General features: G+C 38.7%; 1 protein-coding gene across 1 annotated transcript in view; it reads right to left on the reverse strand.

Moving 5' to 3' along the window:
- The window catches only part of CACNB2 (calcium voltage-gated channel auxiliary subunit beta 2), a 183,552-nt gene that overhangs the window by 32,610 nt on the left and 132,061 nt on the right, over positions 1 to 18,881 (reverse strand). The window contains exon 4 of the mRNA XM_081933426.1: positions 3,463 to 3,585. Within this exon, the coding sequence (XP_081789552.1) occupies positions 3,463 to 3,585 (123 nt within the window). The remainder of the gene's footprint in view (positions 1 to 3,462; positions 3,586 to 18,881) is intronic.

The following is an 18,881-nucleotide window of genomic DNA, read 5'->3' on the forward strand; positions in this document are numbered from 1 at the left end:
CAGGTAACCTCTGGTTCTAGTAATTTAAGATAGAGAAAATAGCTTCTCCTTGTCCACTTTATCTATGCTATGATAATGTTATATATCTCAATCATTTCCACTATCATTTTCACATTGACAATCTCCAAACATTACAGCCTTTCCTCATAGAAAAGCTGCTCCAGACCTTTAAGTATCTTTTTTTATTGAAAAAGTTTTATACAAACAAATTCCCCCCCCTTTTTTTACCCCCCCCCGACATATAATATAGATCACATACAATAGACCTTTAAGTATCTTAATTGTCTTTCTTTGACCAGTGTCTAGTTCCCCTATATACTTTTTGAAATATAACAGTTTTTATATACCAAAACTACATGCAATATTCCAGATGGGGTTACACCAATGATTTATGTAAGGTCATTATGACATTGGCATATTATCATATTGGCATTAAATATATCCTCTTCTGACTACTTAGCTTAATCATGTATTAGAGTTGAAAAAGGTTAAGGAAGATGGAAGCTTACTTTATTGAAAAAAAATTACCTCTACTTAAATAAATTAAATCCCAGTATACAGTAGATATTATAATTAATCAACATTTTAAACATTTGTGCTAGAATGACTATTGATAAACTAGTATATGGCCAAAATGATTATTTCTGAGCATGTTTCTATATTTGTAAGTGATTCTCTGTCATGATGCATGTTGTACAATGCTGAAAATCAAAATTAAAAAGTGCTTCATGAAGTGCAGTTGCAAATAAAGTGGCTCCTAGTTCTTTAAACAATGTGTGACTGCTACCCGAAAGTGCACTTAAGCATATTTTTGGAATTGAATTAGAAGTATTGTAAAGCCCTATTGCCTACATAGATTTCTGCTACTTAGTTGCTTCATGCTTAGGAGTTGCTCTTGAAATAGAATATTCAAGGAAGGTCCTGCTTTGGCTGCTTCTCTAGACCAGGGGTGGCGAACAAGTTCGACAAAAAGAGCCAAAATTTTAAACTGTGAGAGTCAGAGAGCCACACCACGCAGTGACCTGCCAAAACAGACACTCACTCACACAAAAGCATATAATTTTAACAATAATATATTAAACACATAATATAACATGCTCAGTCAGGTGTTTTTTGTTATAAATTTTTATAAACCCATTAGAGCTGCTGTATAACTTTTAAATCCATAAATAAGTGGAATCTCTGTCCACCTAACAACCTACAAGATTACTTGATGACCACAACCAGGAATGCCACACTTGCAGTCATTAAACAAAGCAGTCACATATCTCGCTTAATGACTGCTTTGCTCAGTGACGAGATTGTGATTGTAAATCGAGTACAACCTATACATGGGTAAAGCCTGGTCCTAATATTATCTTCCTTTAACCTAATATATGTATTATAATATATATATGAGTTTGGATTATCTTTGATATCTATTACAATTACAGGCTGTGAGAAAAACACTCGTAGAATTTTGGGAAATATACTAACCATGGAAATTCAATTAAATGTTTTCTCCTATTTAAAACTCTGCTGCTCCTGAACCCAGAGCTTCAATATGCAACCATTATTATTAATTTGAGCAATCATTAGAACCTCACCGGAATCCTGCAGCAACTGTGCTAGACTTTGAAGCATTATTTTTTGGGGCGCAGCAGAGGGCGCTGTTGAGCTAAACCCGGAAGTACGGTGGACGCGATGACGCTTGCCTGCCCTCCACCAGCTCTGAGCTGGTGGAGTGGAGGCAAGCGTCGTCGCGTCGACCGTACTTCCGGGTTTAGCGCGCGATCCGAGCCACAGTATACTAAATAATGGTAAGAGGCAAAGAGCCTCATTTATTTTGGCCGCGAGCCGCATGCGGCTCGCGAGCCGCATGTTCGCCACCCCTGCTCTAGACTATCTTCTAACTCACAGAAAAACCCACCTCCTATTCTAGTATTTGACTAATCATGTAACAGTTTTTGCAAATTTTATGTTTCTGCCCTCCAAGACATTCTTTTAAGAAAAATCTCATAATTAAATTCACAGCTCTAATAGACTCTAGTCCCAAAATCGTTCCTTCATTCACTTAAGTCCCCATCTTTGTGTGAAACATTGTCAGATTTTGACCACTGCCCTTGAACTAGACATTCTGGCCCTTTCAATTAGCAGAATTCATACCTTTATACCTAGTGATTATACCACTTTTTCAGGTGAATATTTCCTTTGAAATTTTTAGTGTTCAGGTTAAGGTCTAATCTTCTTTCAGAAGATATCTCTATCTACAGCGAACAAATTGGTAGGGTAGCATGTTCTCAAATGTAAATTATTCTATTTGCCCTTGAAATGTGGCTATTTTCTAAGATGATAGGGAAATTGAAATACATGAAGTTACTATTTTAGAAATCCTAATTATAAATGTAAAAATTCTATACAAGTGACAGATTTTTGTGTGAAAACTACATATTTTTTTCATTGTACCAAGAATCTTTTTAAAATAAAGCAAGAAGGGTGACATTTGTCATTCTAATACTCATCAGCTAATTTATGTGTCACTAGAGTCACGGTCCCTTTATAAATAATATTCCACCCTCATAAATAGGTAGAACAGATTAGTGGACAGTCTAAAATGTAAATTATTCTCTTTGGTACTTTTTCCCTCTGCGTTGCCAATCGTTTAATGTATGTACAGAAAAAAAGCTTTTTGTTGGACATCCTTATTTTTATCTCATTTTCAGGAATATAGGGAATATAGGGATAAATAAAACAACATTTTGAAACAGAAGCTGCATGTTTATCAAGCAGGAATTAAATATGTCTCATCAAGCTGTTGGCGCAACAGCAATGATCAGAGTGTCTTCCATCACTGTGTCAAATCTTACTCTGCTTCACTGGACTGAGAATTGAGACTTAAAGGCAGAACTGAAGCTTTTCCTTTGGTTTAAGATAGATCTTTCAGAAATGAAAGTGGTAACACACTATTTAAGGTTCAAAAATTACAGAGAAAAGCATAAATGTGGGCTATAACAACCTTTTTTTCTCCCCTTAAACTACCATCCATGTCCTTAAATTTCAAGTAGCGCTGCATGCCCAACACAGTAGAACAGTTGGCAACAACCTTAATACTCTTAAGTAAAATCTTTCATCTTCATATTTCCTTATACTCACCTCACTCTAAGGACTGCTTGGGCTTTAAATGGTCCTCTATGAAAGCATATAATCCTCCTTCTTACCTTGTTTAGTCTCTGGCAACCTTATTGATTTTCTGGATACCACTATGTCAATCAAAATAACTGAAAGGATTTGATGAGAATTGCACCTTACTAGATGTTATGCATGAGCAGTGGATCTCTTGCCAAACAACTGTGCAAATTGCTCTATTATTTCTGTCACACATAATAATTTTCTTTTTTACATCTAAGATAAATAAAACAACAAGCTTAATTAAGAGTAGTGTCAGAAGAGTATTCCAATAATTAATAATGTAAACTATTTTACTTCTTTAACATGTAGGAAATCTTTAGCTTCAAATGAGATCGCCATGCCTGGAACAGGGACATCATCATCATGGGCTGCACTGTAGGTGACATTTGTTCGTACTGCAAATGCAACAGGTTTTGCCTATAGAAAAAAAATGAGAGAAAAATGTATTAATATTTTATCTTTGTTTTATTTATGACTATAAAAATGAAAAGTAGTCCATAACAGGGAATCAAAGAGGCAAAAATATTTATTTGCGTTATTGGAGGTGCCTTGCCTATATGCAATGGAAGAGAAACTTTTAAGGTTAATGTTCCAAACTATAAAAATCTAAATAGAATAATTGTATTTCAAGTTTTCACAAGTTTTCACAACCATTCTGTAAAGCGAATCTGCTCTATTTCTGTCCTTAGTGTGTTCCATTAATTTGTATTCAATTTTAGGCAGTCTTTGCTTAAGACAAGGAAATAATTTTGATATCTATATTCAGCACTATAAAAAGTTGCAGTATACATCTTGAAATGTTCTGGCAGCTTTGGTGATATCTATGTATTATTTGTTACCAACTTTCTATGTTTCAAATGAAACAACTGGTATTAAAAAAAACCTGGGGAAAATGGAAATCTTTGAAAAGAAACAGCTGTCAAAGTGTATGACAGCCTAAATATAGGTACTTTATAGCAAGTTGTTTCCAATTTCTACATGGTAATCATGTATAGGAAAAGAAAAAGACTAGTCTATTCTTGGAGCCTATTATCCTAAGAACATACATTTAAGAGACATTAAAGTTCAAAACTTCTTGCATACAGTGATAATTGGCAAAACAAGAAAAAAAATCTATAAAGCAGATTAAAGGTGAAAGTTTGCCCACCAGTGGAGCAATCTGCAATATTTTACATGTATGACTGAAAATGTTTTCAGAATTACTGGTTTAAGAGGGGGAAACTTGTATTATAGTTTAATATATTTAAACATTGAATGGAATGTTCCTTAAAAGATCTCTATCTTTTTTGCATTTTTATTTTTATAAAATGTAAATAATCTAGATTGGATTCTTCAATCTTTAAATAGACATCCTCTAAGAAACAAGTCTAGGAACTTTCTAGGAACCAGTATGAATGCTGTATAGTCATTTAACATTTATGGGTATCTGTTTCAAATGATACATTCTGATTTCATAACTCAGGTTTCGATGCTGCAATATACTCTTATGGTGGTCCTAAGTCACGTCAAGAAAAGCAGCTAGCCCATACCATGCTGTAATGCTGATGAGCATTCTTTGATGAAACAATTCAGGGCATATTGGTTTCTTCCCAAGCTAAGAAAGGCCTGTCCACCTTACACTTAAGCTGCTTATGAAGCTGCTCAAACCCATAAAGTCCATCTATTAGTCTTCAGTTATCCATGTAATCCACAGTGGACACTTGATAATTCTTATTTTTTGATAATGGAAAAAAAATTGCACTGCAGTTTAAACAAATTCCAACTTTATTATGCCTTAGGAGAGGCTCAGAAGTAATTGTTCGGGCTTTTTAATGCTACTATTTTAATTTTGTCCTACTTTTCATTTAAACTTTATAGATGTATTAATTGTATGTTTTCAAACCACTAGAACATTTAAAGATATACATATGTAAAATAAATAAATACATTTTGCCAAGTAATTTATTACTGTGACTGGGGTCATAAGCATGGCAGAAAAAATAAAAATAATAGAAATAACAATGCAACATGTATAAAAAGAAGTGTAATATAAAAATAAATTAAGTTGAATTAAAATCAATGTTACAGTTTGGAATTTATAAAATTATCTGATTTTAAGAGAGAGTACAGCAAAAGTAGTGACCTGACCACTAGCAAATGAAATTGCATTTGCAATTTATTGGTAAGAAATGAACATTTCCTTATATGTCAATTTTCAGAAGGAAGTTCATGCACAGAAAAAATGTATTACTGGTAAAAGTCAGGTTCCTTGTTCTAGCTTTGACATGCAAGGATATTCTGAGCTCCTGTAGAAATTATATCTGTCCTCATTATTAATTCAATTTATAGATGTGTAAGTTATAATTCTCATTTATACACACCATAATCCAGTAATTGTAAAATTGAAAATAGGAACCTTTAGACCAAAAGATATAAGCTGAATCAGTGATGTGCAGTCAGAGGAGGCAGAGCCTCACCGCTCTCATGAAAAGAAAACAAATGTAAAAGGGAAAAGGTGAGTGCTGAGGTGAGGCTTAAAAAAGCCTCTAAAAAGGGAGGACTGTGACAACTTTGATCTTTGCAAGCGTGCAAGAGTATGCAGGAGGGTCCTCAGCGCTAGCCTCAGATCAGCGCGAGCCGCTCAGGAAGGAGGGGAATGGGACCGCAGCTCACACTGATCTGAGGCTAGCGCTGAGGAGCCTCCTGCACACGCAGCCCCATTCCCCTCCTTCCTGAGCAGCTCGCGCTGGGAGCCGGGCTGCGCGCAGAGGAGCTGACAGCCAGAGCACCCTAAAGCAGCGCCAGCCAGCATGTCCCACAAGAAGAGCCCCAAGGGCAAGGGCGGCAGTGCTGTGCCCTCCCCCTCCCTGACCACTGCCCAGCAATGCGCTGCTACCAATGCTGCCTTCTCCGTCTGCCTTACGAAAGGAGATAGCCTAACCGAGGCAAATGAGCCTGCCCTGCAGCCTCCTTCATTCACACGTTTGGGCGGGAGGGGCTTTCTTGCATGCCTTCAGAAAGCCCCCCCACCCATTGCCCAAATGTGTGTGAATGAAGGAGGCTGCAGGGCAGGTTCATTTGCCTCGGCTATCTCCTTTCCTTCTCCGTCTGCCTCACAAAACGAGATAGCCTAGCCAACCAAATGAGTCTGCCCTGCAGCCTCCTTCATTCGTTCCTTCTCTCAGCACCCACCAAAGCATTTCCAAAGCGTTCTCATATCCCAGATTAGAAGATCCTAGGTGATTGCAGACAAAATGAAGAAGAAGAGAAATAAATTCCCCCCTGCAATCTCTTGGATGTAACTCTAAGCTACTGTCCATGTGACTGGCTTGATTGGCCAGTGGGATGAGTGGATTCCAAAAGGAATCTGTTCATCCATTTAGACCCTGGACAGATAAGATTTATCTAGTCCAACCCCTTCCCAAGGCAGGAGTCCTTCCTTCTCTTTGAGAGCTGTCAGTGGCAGTCTGGCAGACATGAGGGAAATGGTGTGTGTCTGTGTCTGTGTCTGTGTCTGTGTGTCTGTGAGAGAGAGAGACAGAAAGGGAGAGGGAGAATGAAAGAATAAGAAAGAAAGAAAGTTGGAGAGAGACAGATAAAAAAGAAGGAAGGAAGGAAGGAAGGAAGAGAAAGAAAATAAGTTGGGGAGAGAGACAGAAAGAAGGAAGGAAGGAAAGAAAGAAAAAAAGAAAGGAAGGAAGGAAGGAGCCTAAAATTTTGGTTGCTAAGCAAGAGTGTTGTTAAGTGAGTTTCACCACATTTTCTACCCCACCCAGTCACATGGCTGGCAAGCCACTCCCACCCAGTCACATGGCCAGCAAGCCACTCCCATAAAGCAGGCGACACCTACAGAAGATGCTCTAAAAACTTTTGAAACCCACCACTGTGTCAATGCCTCACCAGCCATAAACCTCACCATACGTCACTGAGCTGAATTACCTATTGTTATAAGAAGATGTTAAATTCAAGGGTCAATTAAAGTGTTTTTTCCAAACCACTTTAACTCCTGACATCTTTTTATGTACTGTATGGGATTCTAATAAAGTATTTATGAGAGGACTGTTTATCTCTGGCATCTAATAGAAACAAAGTCATACAAAAACAAAATGACATTTTTGATAAATGACTTGAAGAAACTGAACCTACTTTGAGGCTTAGAACAAAAGATCAAAGTAATTGTAACCAATTCAATCCAGTGGAAGTAAGTACATATAAAACTTATAACAAGATAATTTTTTTCTAAGCAAAATTCCTTGAAAAGGGCAATAAACTATACATTCTGTTGGTTTATCAAACTGTGAAAAACAAAATAAAGAATTATTACATCAATCTGAGATGGAAAGAGGAAAATATCAACAACAGAAGAGAAGATGATATATGTTTAATATTGTTCTCAACTACACAGCAAAAGGTCTTTGCTCAATGAAAACACTGGAATTTAGTTTCTACTACTACTAAAAAGTCAAGTAGCTTATTGATTTTAGTTTAGTTCCTAGGGTTACAATCGATTATGAAACTAGCTGCAGTTATAATACACTTATCAACTATTCTGAGTACTGTATCTGCATAACTATGTATAGTCTACATCATTTGTATTTATTCAAAGTATTCAGATAAATCAAGACAGCCTAGGTTTTTTAAACTCCGCCCATAAAATTCCTGAACTAAAAATAAATTCAATTAGTTTTTGAATGTTGCAACTTAAATTCATATAAAAAGTGCTAGCAGCAGATCAGACCTGGTTGACACCCAGCTACACAACTGCGTCTCGAATATGGAACTGCTTAGAGACGGCTGTAAAGCACCGGTATATAAGAGCTATTGCTACTGCCATTGCTTTTAAAGCACTGAAGCAATAAATATTGCTATATCACATAATATTATTTCAACACAACATCCCAAAATGCATATATTATATGCATGCAAACACAGATAAACTTTGTGCATATTCATTTACTGTATATATTAAACTGAAAAGAGCAATTGTATAAAATGAAACACTTCAAATGCAACTTGTTCATATTTTTATTGCAAAAGAAGCAAGGAATGAATAACCAAGAAAAAATATTATGCAAGCCAACTTTCAAATGTGTTGACATTATTTGTGGAACTACATTTTATTGAAAGTAAATTAGCTTTGGGATTCCTCTTCAGTTTGCGTATCATATAACTATCATCTAAATTAATTTATTCCCAGTGATTCTGTTTGCATATAACTATTGATGAGTTATGAAAAGTTTGGCGACTTTAAAATGTTTTTTAAAAGCTACATTATATCGCGGTATTTTAAAATTGCTGGAGCAAAATGGGGAAATACCCCTCAAAACTGTAAAGCGCTAGAGTATGCAGGATTCCCCAGTTATCTTGAGCAAACTAGACTCAGAGCCTCCTGGGTAGTATCAGTCAGCAAGCAAACAGTAATTTATATCTCTCAATTTTATCTGTATGGATTCAGAAAATAATAACATCCAAACACCAGGAGTCTTTGAAAGCCAGCTTGGCCCAGGGGTAAGGAACCAGACTAGACACCAGAAAACTATGAATTCTAATTCAGCATTAAAACCAGCTGGTTGAGTTTGTCAATCATTCTCTCTCAGTTCATGACGTCAGGTTCAGGCAATAAGCTAGTCCAATCCCTAATGAAAACAATGGATCAAAACTTGGTTGATTTGAATGAGGAGGGGGAGGGGAAAGAGGAGGCAATTGGGTATACTAAGAACAAGGCTTGGAAGCCGAAAGTCATTCTTGGAAATATTTGCTTTAAGATATATGAGTTCCTCAGATGAAACAGATAACCATGCTAGGAAACTAATTATGTAAGGCAATAAATATTGCTGAAATCCTTGTATAAACAAATAAAGATCAGGAATGCACTGCAAAAGAGGGACTTCAAATTCTAAGTATAATATCTCTTTTGCTTAACCTAAGACTGACTTCATAGTCAACTCTATGAAATACATTAACTGAACAAATTATGTTATTCCAGACATTCTTGAAATATAGACATTTTTTGCATTCTTTTGTTTCTTTTTTATGAAGGAGTCAACAGAATATAATTTAAGGCAGAATTTGACACTAACTGGCATGCTTGTTCAGAGTTATAGGTTTATTTACATTGGCAATTCTAAAGAAATCACACAGATAATATTTTGAAGGCATTACAGATAGTCCTTAACTTATGACCACAATTGGAACTGGAATTTTGATTGCTAAGAATGTGGTTGTTAAACGAGTCATCAGAGGACCAGAGTCAACTTTACAATCACATTTAAAGCAGTGTTAAAGGCAACTCACAAAATCATTATATCTCCAATTGACTTTGCTTATCAGATGCTGTCTCGGAAGATTGCAAATCACAAACAAATGACTGCAAGATTCTGCAACTGTCATAAGAACCAGAACTTCAGTCACATGGCTGCAAAGGAGGACGGTCACTTTTTCTGAGGCCATCATAACTTTGAACCATCATTAAACAAAGAGTTATATGTTGAGAACTACCTGTACAAGGAATACTCTCATTATAGGTCCTACAATAACACTCATGTAATTATTATTATGGTTGGTTATACAGTAAGCCAGATTTTTAATCATCTATCGAGTTTATCCCAAAGACCTGGAATAGGCAGATGTTGTTGTTTGATGGTACTAAAAGTGTTGTTGCAGTATGTAAGTTTTTCCAAGTTAAAGCTGACTTTTGCAATTGATTGATGATGATCTTATCAATGCCGAAGGGTTTCAAGTGGTGCTCCAAATATTTTGGAATTACACCTAAGACACCAATCACTATTAGTACTATCTTCGCTTTCTTTCACATAGTAACTCTATTTGCAGGTCTTTATATTTTGTGATTCCCCCACCCCAGGTCTTATTCTTCCATTCTGTTGTCTCTAAGTCCTGCAACATCCACTATCCAGACTTTTTTTTGCTTTTCTTATCATCAATTATTAAGTCTGGGGTGATATGTTGCAAGTACTTATCTCTTTGAATTCTAAAGTTTCAGAGCACTTTACCATCTCTGAAATTGAATAATTCAAGTCCTAACCAAGGACCTAAGAATTATATAGGAAGTTCAAAAAGAGGATGAGGTTTTTTAATGCAAAACCTGGATATTCAGGTCTGATAAATTCAAATTTCCATACATTGGGGATATTATTTAGGTATTACTCTGACGTTTCCAATCTTGATTGGTATACAATGGGTTCTTTTTCCATAAGCATTCAACTTTGATATTAAGTCCTGATATTTCAGTATTGATTTTTCCTCAATACCAGCATTATTTGAAATAGCAAAATAAATGAACCAGGCTTTCTATAATAACAGTTATATCATGCCTGTTTGGATTTTAAGATCCCATTAGATCTTAACCCATCCATTTTTCAAACCATTCTCAATTTGATGGTGCCAGTAATTTTTACTACTTTGAAACCAAATATCTAGCAAAGTTTACAATTAATAATTCTGGCAACATACTCATGATACTGCTTGTACTCAGTTTGTGAAATTTTCATCTAGCCAATGATCAAATGGTAAATTATTTGATCCCTTTACTACAAAGGGGACATTTGCTGTCTTTGTTACATGTTGAATTTTTGCCTTCATGCAATTATTGGCAAAGTTTGTTCTGTAGTTGCTAAAATAAAGTTATCAATTTCTTTTTGTAATGTTTCTGCTGTTAACCAACTCCCAGTACGTTTTTTTAAAATCAACTTTTCCTTATATATCCTTCAAGTATTGACTATATAATGATTTGTTTTTCCAATTGACAAATAAGTTTGCATTTATTTTATTTTATTAATTTTTAATTTAAACTTCGTTGTTTTTACAGTTTTCCTTGATTAATTTCCTTCAGCAAGGATTCCTGGCTTTTCTTAATGTAGTCATTCAGACCATGCTTTTCTTTCTCTACAGTTTGTTTCACATTTTCACATCGACATTTTTTCATTAGTTTTCCTCCCTTCCAATCCAAGTAATCTAGGTCCAGACACTTTTTCAATCATCTTCAAAAGTATCTAAGACTTTAAACTGGAAAAATCCTTTTTTTAAAAGATTCATATTATGGCATATAGAGATCCAGTTTCATCCAGTGGTAAAGTCTAACTGGGAAACTGGGTTCTATCCCTTAACATAGAAGGACTAGATGGACTCTTAACATAGAAATGAGCTGGATAATATATTATGGGTCAGTCATTACATTCAGCTGGAATATTTCTATATTACAGCAACTCTAATATTCCTATATTACAGACAGAACATCATAAAGTAAGTAACTTGAATTCTGTTTGTGTGGGGCTTGTTGTTTATGCCTGACAAGAACAGAATCAATGCCTGAATCCAGAAAAAAAATTGTCACAAATTTGGGAAGAGAAGGAGAAAAAGCAAATTGAATTATATAAAAAAAAAACCATTTTCATTAGAAGTTGCTAAAAGAAGGGAAAATGAGAAAGGATTGTTGTATGGAAGGAAGAGAGATATGCTTTTAACGAATCAAATGGTAACATGTTTGGTCTGTTTATTTTTAAAATTGTTTTATAGAAAAAGGGTGGGTGGGGGAAAATTACAGTCCGTACAAAAAATAAAACTTGCAATTACAAGACAATTCAACCCAACCGGGTTTGCAGGGTAGGGCTGAAGAATTTGTTCAGTATCTGCAGGATAAAATCGCTCAGATCCGGACAGGCTTGGACTCTGACTGGGTAGATTTGGGCGAGCCGACGGGGATGAATCTTGAGGAGACAATCTGGGATGGGTTTGACCCTGTGACCCCCGAAGGCATGGACAGGATTATGGGGAGACTCAGTGCTGCCACTTGTGTGCTGGACCCGTGTCCCTCTTGGTTAGTTTCAGGTTCCCGGGAGGTGACACGAGGCTGGCTCCAGGCGACTACCAACGCTTCATTGAGAGACGGGTTCTTTCCCACCGCTTTGAAGGAGGCGGTGGTGAGGCCCCTCCTTAAGAAGCCTTCCCTGGACCCAGCTTCTTTAACCAACTATCGTACGGTCTCCAACCTTTGCTTTGTAGCAAAGGTTGTCGAGAGTGTGGTAGCACGTCAGCTTCCTCAGTACCTGGATGAAGCTGTCTACCTGGATCCATTTCAGTCAGGTTTCAGGCCCAGGTACAGCACGGAGATGGCATTGGTCACATTGGTCGATGATCTCTGGTGGGCCTGGGACAGGGGCTGCTCCTCTGTCCTGGTCCTGTTAGACCTCTTGGTGGCTTTCGATACCATCGACCATGGTATCCTACTGCGACGACTCGGGGGGTTGGGAGTGGGGGGCACCGTTTTACGGTGGTTCTCCTCCTACCTGTCGGATCGGTCGCAGTTTGTGTTGACTGGAGGGCAGAGATCGGCCCCCAGGCGTGTCACTTGTGGGGTGCCCCAGGGTCGGTTCTCTCACCCCTCCTGTTCAACATATACATGAAACCGCTGGGCGAGATCATCTGTGGTTTTGGGGTATGATACCCAACTTTTCATCTCTACCCCAAATCACCCAAACGATACCTCGACGTGATGTCCCGATGCCTGGAGGCTGTGCGGATCTGGATGGGGAGGAACAGGCTCAAGATCAATCCCTCCAAGACTGAGTGGCTGTGGTTTCCATCATCCCGATTTGTACATCTTGTTCCATCTTTGATGATAGGGGGAGAAATTTTAGCCCCCTCGAAGAAGGCTCGCAATCTGGGAGTCCTCCTGGATACGCGGCTTAGTTTAGAAGAACACCTGACGGCCGTGACCAGGGGGGGCTTTTACCAGGTTCGCCTGGTACGTCAGTTGCGCCCCTTCCTGGATCGGGATGCTCTGTACACAGTCACTCATGCCCTCGTCCTTTCTCGTCTGGACTACTGCAATGCTCTCTACATGGGGCTGCCCTTGAAGAGCACCCGGAGGCTTCAGCTGGTCCAGAATGTGGTGGGTTGTCACCAGTAGCCTCCCACCGTCCAGTACGATCCCACAGAGTTGGCCTCTTCAGGGTGCCGTCGGCCAGACAGTGTTGGCTGGTGACCCCCAGAGGGAGAGCCTTCTCTGTGGGAGCACCTTCCCTCTGGAATGAGCTGCTCCCGGAGCTTCGCATAATCCCTGACCTCTGGTCCTTCCGACACGCCCTAAAAAGTTGGCTTTTCTAGCAAGCCAGCCTGGCCTGTTAATTTTAACTCATTTTTAAATGTATTGTCCTATAAATTCGGTTTTTTTTGGGGGGGGGATATGTATTTAATTTCTTTTTAACTTTTGGGATGTGTGTTTTTTAATGTTGTACGCCGCCCTGAGTCCTTTGGGAGAAGGGCGGCATATAAATCCAATAAAAAAAAAAAAAACAAACAAAACAACCAGTAGCTGGCATGACGGCAACAAATATGATCTGTGTTTAGTTCCCAAAAAAAGAATTACAATGCTTTAATTTTCATGTGAAATGTATTTTAAATATTCAAACTATGAAGGCCAATTTGAAACATTTTCAACAGTCACAAATAAAGCAAAACAGTAAAATAAAATAAAAAGAACTCTCTAGATAAATGTCTTCCAATGAGCAGCTGAATGGATATGGATGAAATGCTCACTAAGTACTAATACAGTTATGACAGGCATGGTTTGCCTTATTCTCAGATTATAGTAATTCCAATGGACAGGACATTTTAGATTAAGTGTCCAAAGTAAATGATACTTTCCAAAACTGGACACATATTGATCTATTTTCGTCATTCAATCTCATTTTATTACAAAGATTTGTAAAAGCCTCTTGTCTGCATTAGCAACTTCTCTGTTCTTACCTTTCTAGAAGCAATAATTAATAAGTATTTCCTATTTTATCTGGGGAAAACAAATACAGTGATCCAGCTATGAACCATGACTTACTATTTTTGTTTATTTTAAATATAGTAATCATAACATCACTCTATATAAAAAGTAAATACAGTTTGAACTGCCTAGATACAGCCAATGCAAAGGGAGGAGTAAGGAATCTGCATGTACATATGTAAAAGATGCATGTATATTTTGCCTTTACAGAGGCATGACAGTCCAAGGAAGGAAAATGATTAATCTCAGTGATTAATGCAAAATGCTGGTGATAGATTGCTAAAATAGACTAGAAGATGGATCATATCCTGTTTCTGAACTGAATTCAATATTAATAGGGACACTTTAAAAACCTAACAGTATATCATTGGGAAATGTATGCACAATTCTATCTATGCATAGATATTTTCAACCAAACTCTTGACAAGGTATTTCATATGATGCAAACTATATAAAATTTCTACAGCTTTCACTTTTTTATTGTCACTTTGGTACTAGGTATAAAAGGAAGTTTCTATCCTCTCAGCATTTAAAAACTTCCAAACTTTTAAAATCCTTTTTTAAATCTGCAAACTTCTCCTTTTACCAACATATTTTTGCCATCTCCTCTGTTATTATTTTTAATATATTTTTGAAGTACTATTTTGTTTAGTTGACAGGAAATACTTGAAATGACAAATAGCACTGAAAGTACACTATATACATCTTAGAAATAAAATATATGAATAGAAAAATGTCTCCAGAGAATTATATGGGCAGAACTGCTTCTTTTGTATTCAATTTACTGAACTTGCAATGATTAACTAGAATGACTGAAGTCAGTGTCAAACTGACCTCTTACTTTAATGTACTATTATATGCATTATAATAGGAAATAATATACTGTCACCTCAGTTATGACTAATTATTAAAAGCTGCAAGGACTTGAAAACTAATTTTCAAGTGACAAGAAAAGTTTCTATCTCCCCCTAATATAACGGAGTATGTATGTATGTATGTATGTATGTATGTATGTATGTATGTACGTATGTACGTACGTACGTACGTACGTGTCAGGCCTGCAGCCATATTCCTTGCTGTAACTTTGGCCTGCCACACTCTCTCTTATTTTACTATGCTGTTTCATTAGTGGGGAATTGGGAGGCGGGAATAGTAAGAAGTAGAATGTGTTGTTGTCAAAATTAAAAAAATCTTTCTAGAAGCCCAAGGTCATCCTTTGTCTCTACACCTCTGAGCCTGACCAGAATTGGATGGGTGGAACTGCCAGCCTGGCAATGGAAGATTGGACCATGTGATGGACTTGTGGGTGTGGGGGCAAGATCATGAACTTTCAACTGGGTGGAAAACCCAGGAAGCTTTCAGATCTGGGCTTTCCACAGATGTGCCAACATGTTTCTCTTAATAAATTGGAACTTTGAGGAAAGCTCTGCCTTGAACTCTGATTTAATTTTGGATTATATTTGGAACACTGACATTAACCCAAATCTGCATTAAAATACTATATCAGCTATCCCAAGCTGGGAAGCTGTTAGGGGTACCAAATCCCAGTTCTGACCCAACCCTGGGCAGTACAAAATTTCAGTGAAGATTGAACAAAAAAAGGAAGCAGCAGAGAAGGTCAAAGATGATGGATCGCCTATATTTGTCGGGATCATCTATGCATCTTCTAAAGAGGTAGTCGAGGCTGCAGAAGCTAAAGAAAGGGAGCTTCAGCTGTGGGCCTGACGAAAGGAACCAATCCCTAGACCTCCCTTACAGACAGAACTAGTCCTACGAGACGAAGCCTCTGGATTTATGACCACTAAGGAATGCCTGCTAGAAGGAGAGAGGGGCGCCAGGGAAACTCCAACACACGACTGGAGGGTGGCCAGAAGATCTGTTGAATGGAGATCCCCGGTCACCCTCATGCAGTCATTCTCTGATGGGCCTCCAAGACCAATTCGGACAGATAAACATGAGTGGAATCAACCCCTTCCTTCCTTCAGGGCCACCTAAGTGGACCCTGGCCCAGCCCACATTCTCCTTCCTTAGCAGAGAACCTGCTACGCAATGGAGTGGAGATATTGGCTCCTTCCACACAGTGTCTAGAGAGTCAAACCAACCCCTTGCTGCTGGAGTAAAGCCAACATCAGTCACATCAGCACCCCTCCCTCCTGGAGTGCAGGCAGGCCCTCCACTGAATTGGGGAATTCAATCCAGCCAGCAGAAAAGGGCCTGGGGCACATTCTCCTTTCCCCAGCTACCAATGGTTGGGCCGCAGCCTATGATCAAGCACCACAGGGGTGGGCTTTCTTCCAGGGTAACGGATGGGCTCAATACCAATGGAATCCTGCCCCGCCTCAGCAGATGATGCCATTTCAGATAACTGCCCCTGGACAGAGCCAGAGACTGGTGGTTCCACCGGGTCCAACCTCCCCAGCAATGCCTCAACAGACTTTTGCCCAACCTCCACCAATAGGTGTGAATCAACAAGGGGGCTTACCACCCCAAGCAGCCGACTAACGGGCCACTCCAAACACCAGCCCCGCCAGCTCCCATGCCCCCACGGTTCTAGGCAATGTTTAATGGGGCCCCAGAGAAGCTGGCTTACTTCCTGAATCAAATCTGGGCCTACATTGATCAAGTTGTGGCACAATACCCTTCTGATATAGAGTTGATTCAAGAAATAGCCAAGGGAATGAACGAAGGGGATGCTGCACATTGGATAGCGGAACTCCATGAGGAGGAGGTTCCTGAGCTAGAAGATGCAGCCAGGTTCATCCAACTGATGTGTGCCCGATTTAGCGATGTGGCTCAATATGTGGAAACAGAAGAGCAGATCTAGGGATTGCGACAGTCTGGGTGTCCCATGAAGGAATTAATTTGGAAGTTCTGGAGGATAGCTGGAAGACTACGATACTGGCCAGAACGACTCTTAGTCTACATGTTCAAAAACGCTTTAGATCCCAAACTGAGAGAAGCTTGCAGCATAATGGGTGTGTGTGTCCCAGAATGTATCCAAGATTGGTACGCCACTGCAATCATACTAGATCACGAGATTAACCCTCATCGGAAGCCTGATGCTGGAACCCCTGCTAGGAAACTTTGGCCTGCCGAATGCAGGCACAGCGAGCTGAGAAGCCTCGCCCCCCTTCTCATCCCTCAGGGGGGATTGACATAAAGTGCTACTGATGCGGTCATCTTGGCCACAGAGCATCAGAATGTCTGGCTCCAGCCCCGGTTCCACAACCGCACCCACCACCCATCAGCGCAATGAAGAAAAAACCCTGAAAGCCACCAGAAAAGAGTTGTCTGGTACAACAGCCAAAGGAGACGGAGAGTCCTGCCATTAGGGAAGCCCCTACCATCTCAGAGGAAGAAAAAAATGCTGAAGACGACCAATGGTGAGTGCACCCATCTGCCCCTTTATTATAAAATCCAAACTCCAGATGAAACGGGAGTGGAAGGGGAAGTTGGGACAATCGTGAACACCACTGCACCCGATGCTTAATCAGCATGTTGATTGTGGAGCAGCTAGGCATATCCACAAGACCGCTAACCCATTCTATTTAGTTTGAGGAAGTGATGGAACACTAATTGGTGGAGCGGGAAAGCCACGAAAATTACGGAGGTATTAAAGTTAATGATAGGTCACCACTATGAATTCCTCAGATTCATCGTAGCCTCAAGAATGCAGGAATCAATTAAAACCTGATTTTGGTAATGTATTGTACATTATTATTATTTTGAATCCTGCTGAATCAATTACTGTGCTTTCTGAATGTGATTGCTGCTGCAAACTCTGACCAGCCAAGTCAGCTTCAGCACTTATTGCAGCCTGATTCAGCATAGCTGATTCGCGTGTGGGATTGGCATGTGGATCGGACTTATGAAATACCCCCAATTAGCTGTTCCAGGCTGCAGGGATTGCCACAGACCATCGCTGCCTCCTTGCCTCGTGTTTTTGGCCTCTGATGGGGATGGGTGGGGCTACATTCAATGTATAAGATGCAGCCAAATTTTCACCCTCTTTTTTGTGGGAAAAATGTATGTCTTATACTCTGAAAAATATGGTATGTATGTATGTGGTGTGTGGGTGTGTATATAAATGTTCAAGTAAAGTATCTTAATGGTCACTATTTTCCAACTATTACTGTATTTTATGTACAACATCTTTATGAATTAAAAAATATTTTCGTTATGTACAAAAATATATTATATAGAGAAAGGACATAGTTTGAACCTTTGTTGAAATCCATAGAGCTAGAAAAAGAATATATGGGACTCCATTTATAGACCAAAAACTAAAAAGCAACAAATATATTATTTTAATCATAGCTTTTGTCTTACATTATTTCTACCTTATTCAGTCATTTACAATGCAGTGAAAAATTAGTTATAGGTGCACTAAATCTGAGCTAGACAACCTTCTGATGCTGAAATATATACAACCTTTGGAATTTTCTGAAATCACCCTTGGCATGGTTTCACGGAAATAACCAGTTTATTCTCAAAATGGCTAGAACAGTAGATATGCCTAATCCTCTGCCGACCCCGTCCCCTATAATCAGTTTACTAGAAAACATACTGGCAAAAATGCTAACTGCCAATCCCACTGGTCCTTAGCATGCTCTCTACCTTCCAAACATACCTTTTGGGAAAGAGGGAAGGGGGCTGGTATATTTTTTTGGAGAGGTGAATATGCTTCCTAAGAGAACACCATTAATTTCCAAGAAGTCTTATCATGCTTAAATATAGGCCCAAAAACACTCTTAGAAATAAATATGGCAGAGGCAGACCTTTATTTCATTGCATCTCAGTTTCCAATGAATGAAAAGCTGATTTCATTTAACTAAAAGAGGACTGTCCTGTCCCTTCTAAAGAATGTGGTAGCAATAAGTGGAGTTTAAAAGAGTTGCATATGCATAAGTGTTGTTGTGATTGTAACCATCACCATCATTAT

This window comes from Natrix helvetica (genome assembly GCF_964273705.1).
Source record: "Natrix helvetica genome assembly, chromosome: Z".
Taxonomy (NCBI): Eukaryota; Metazoa; Chordata; class Lepidosauria; order Squamata; family Natricidae; genus Natrix; species Natrix helvetica.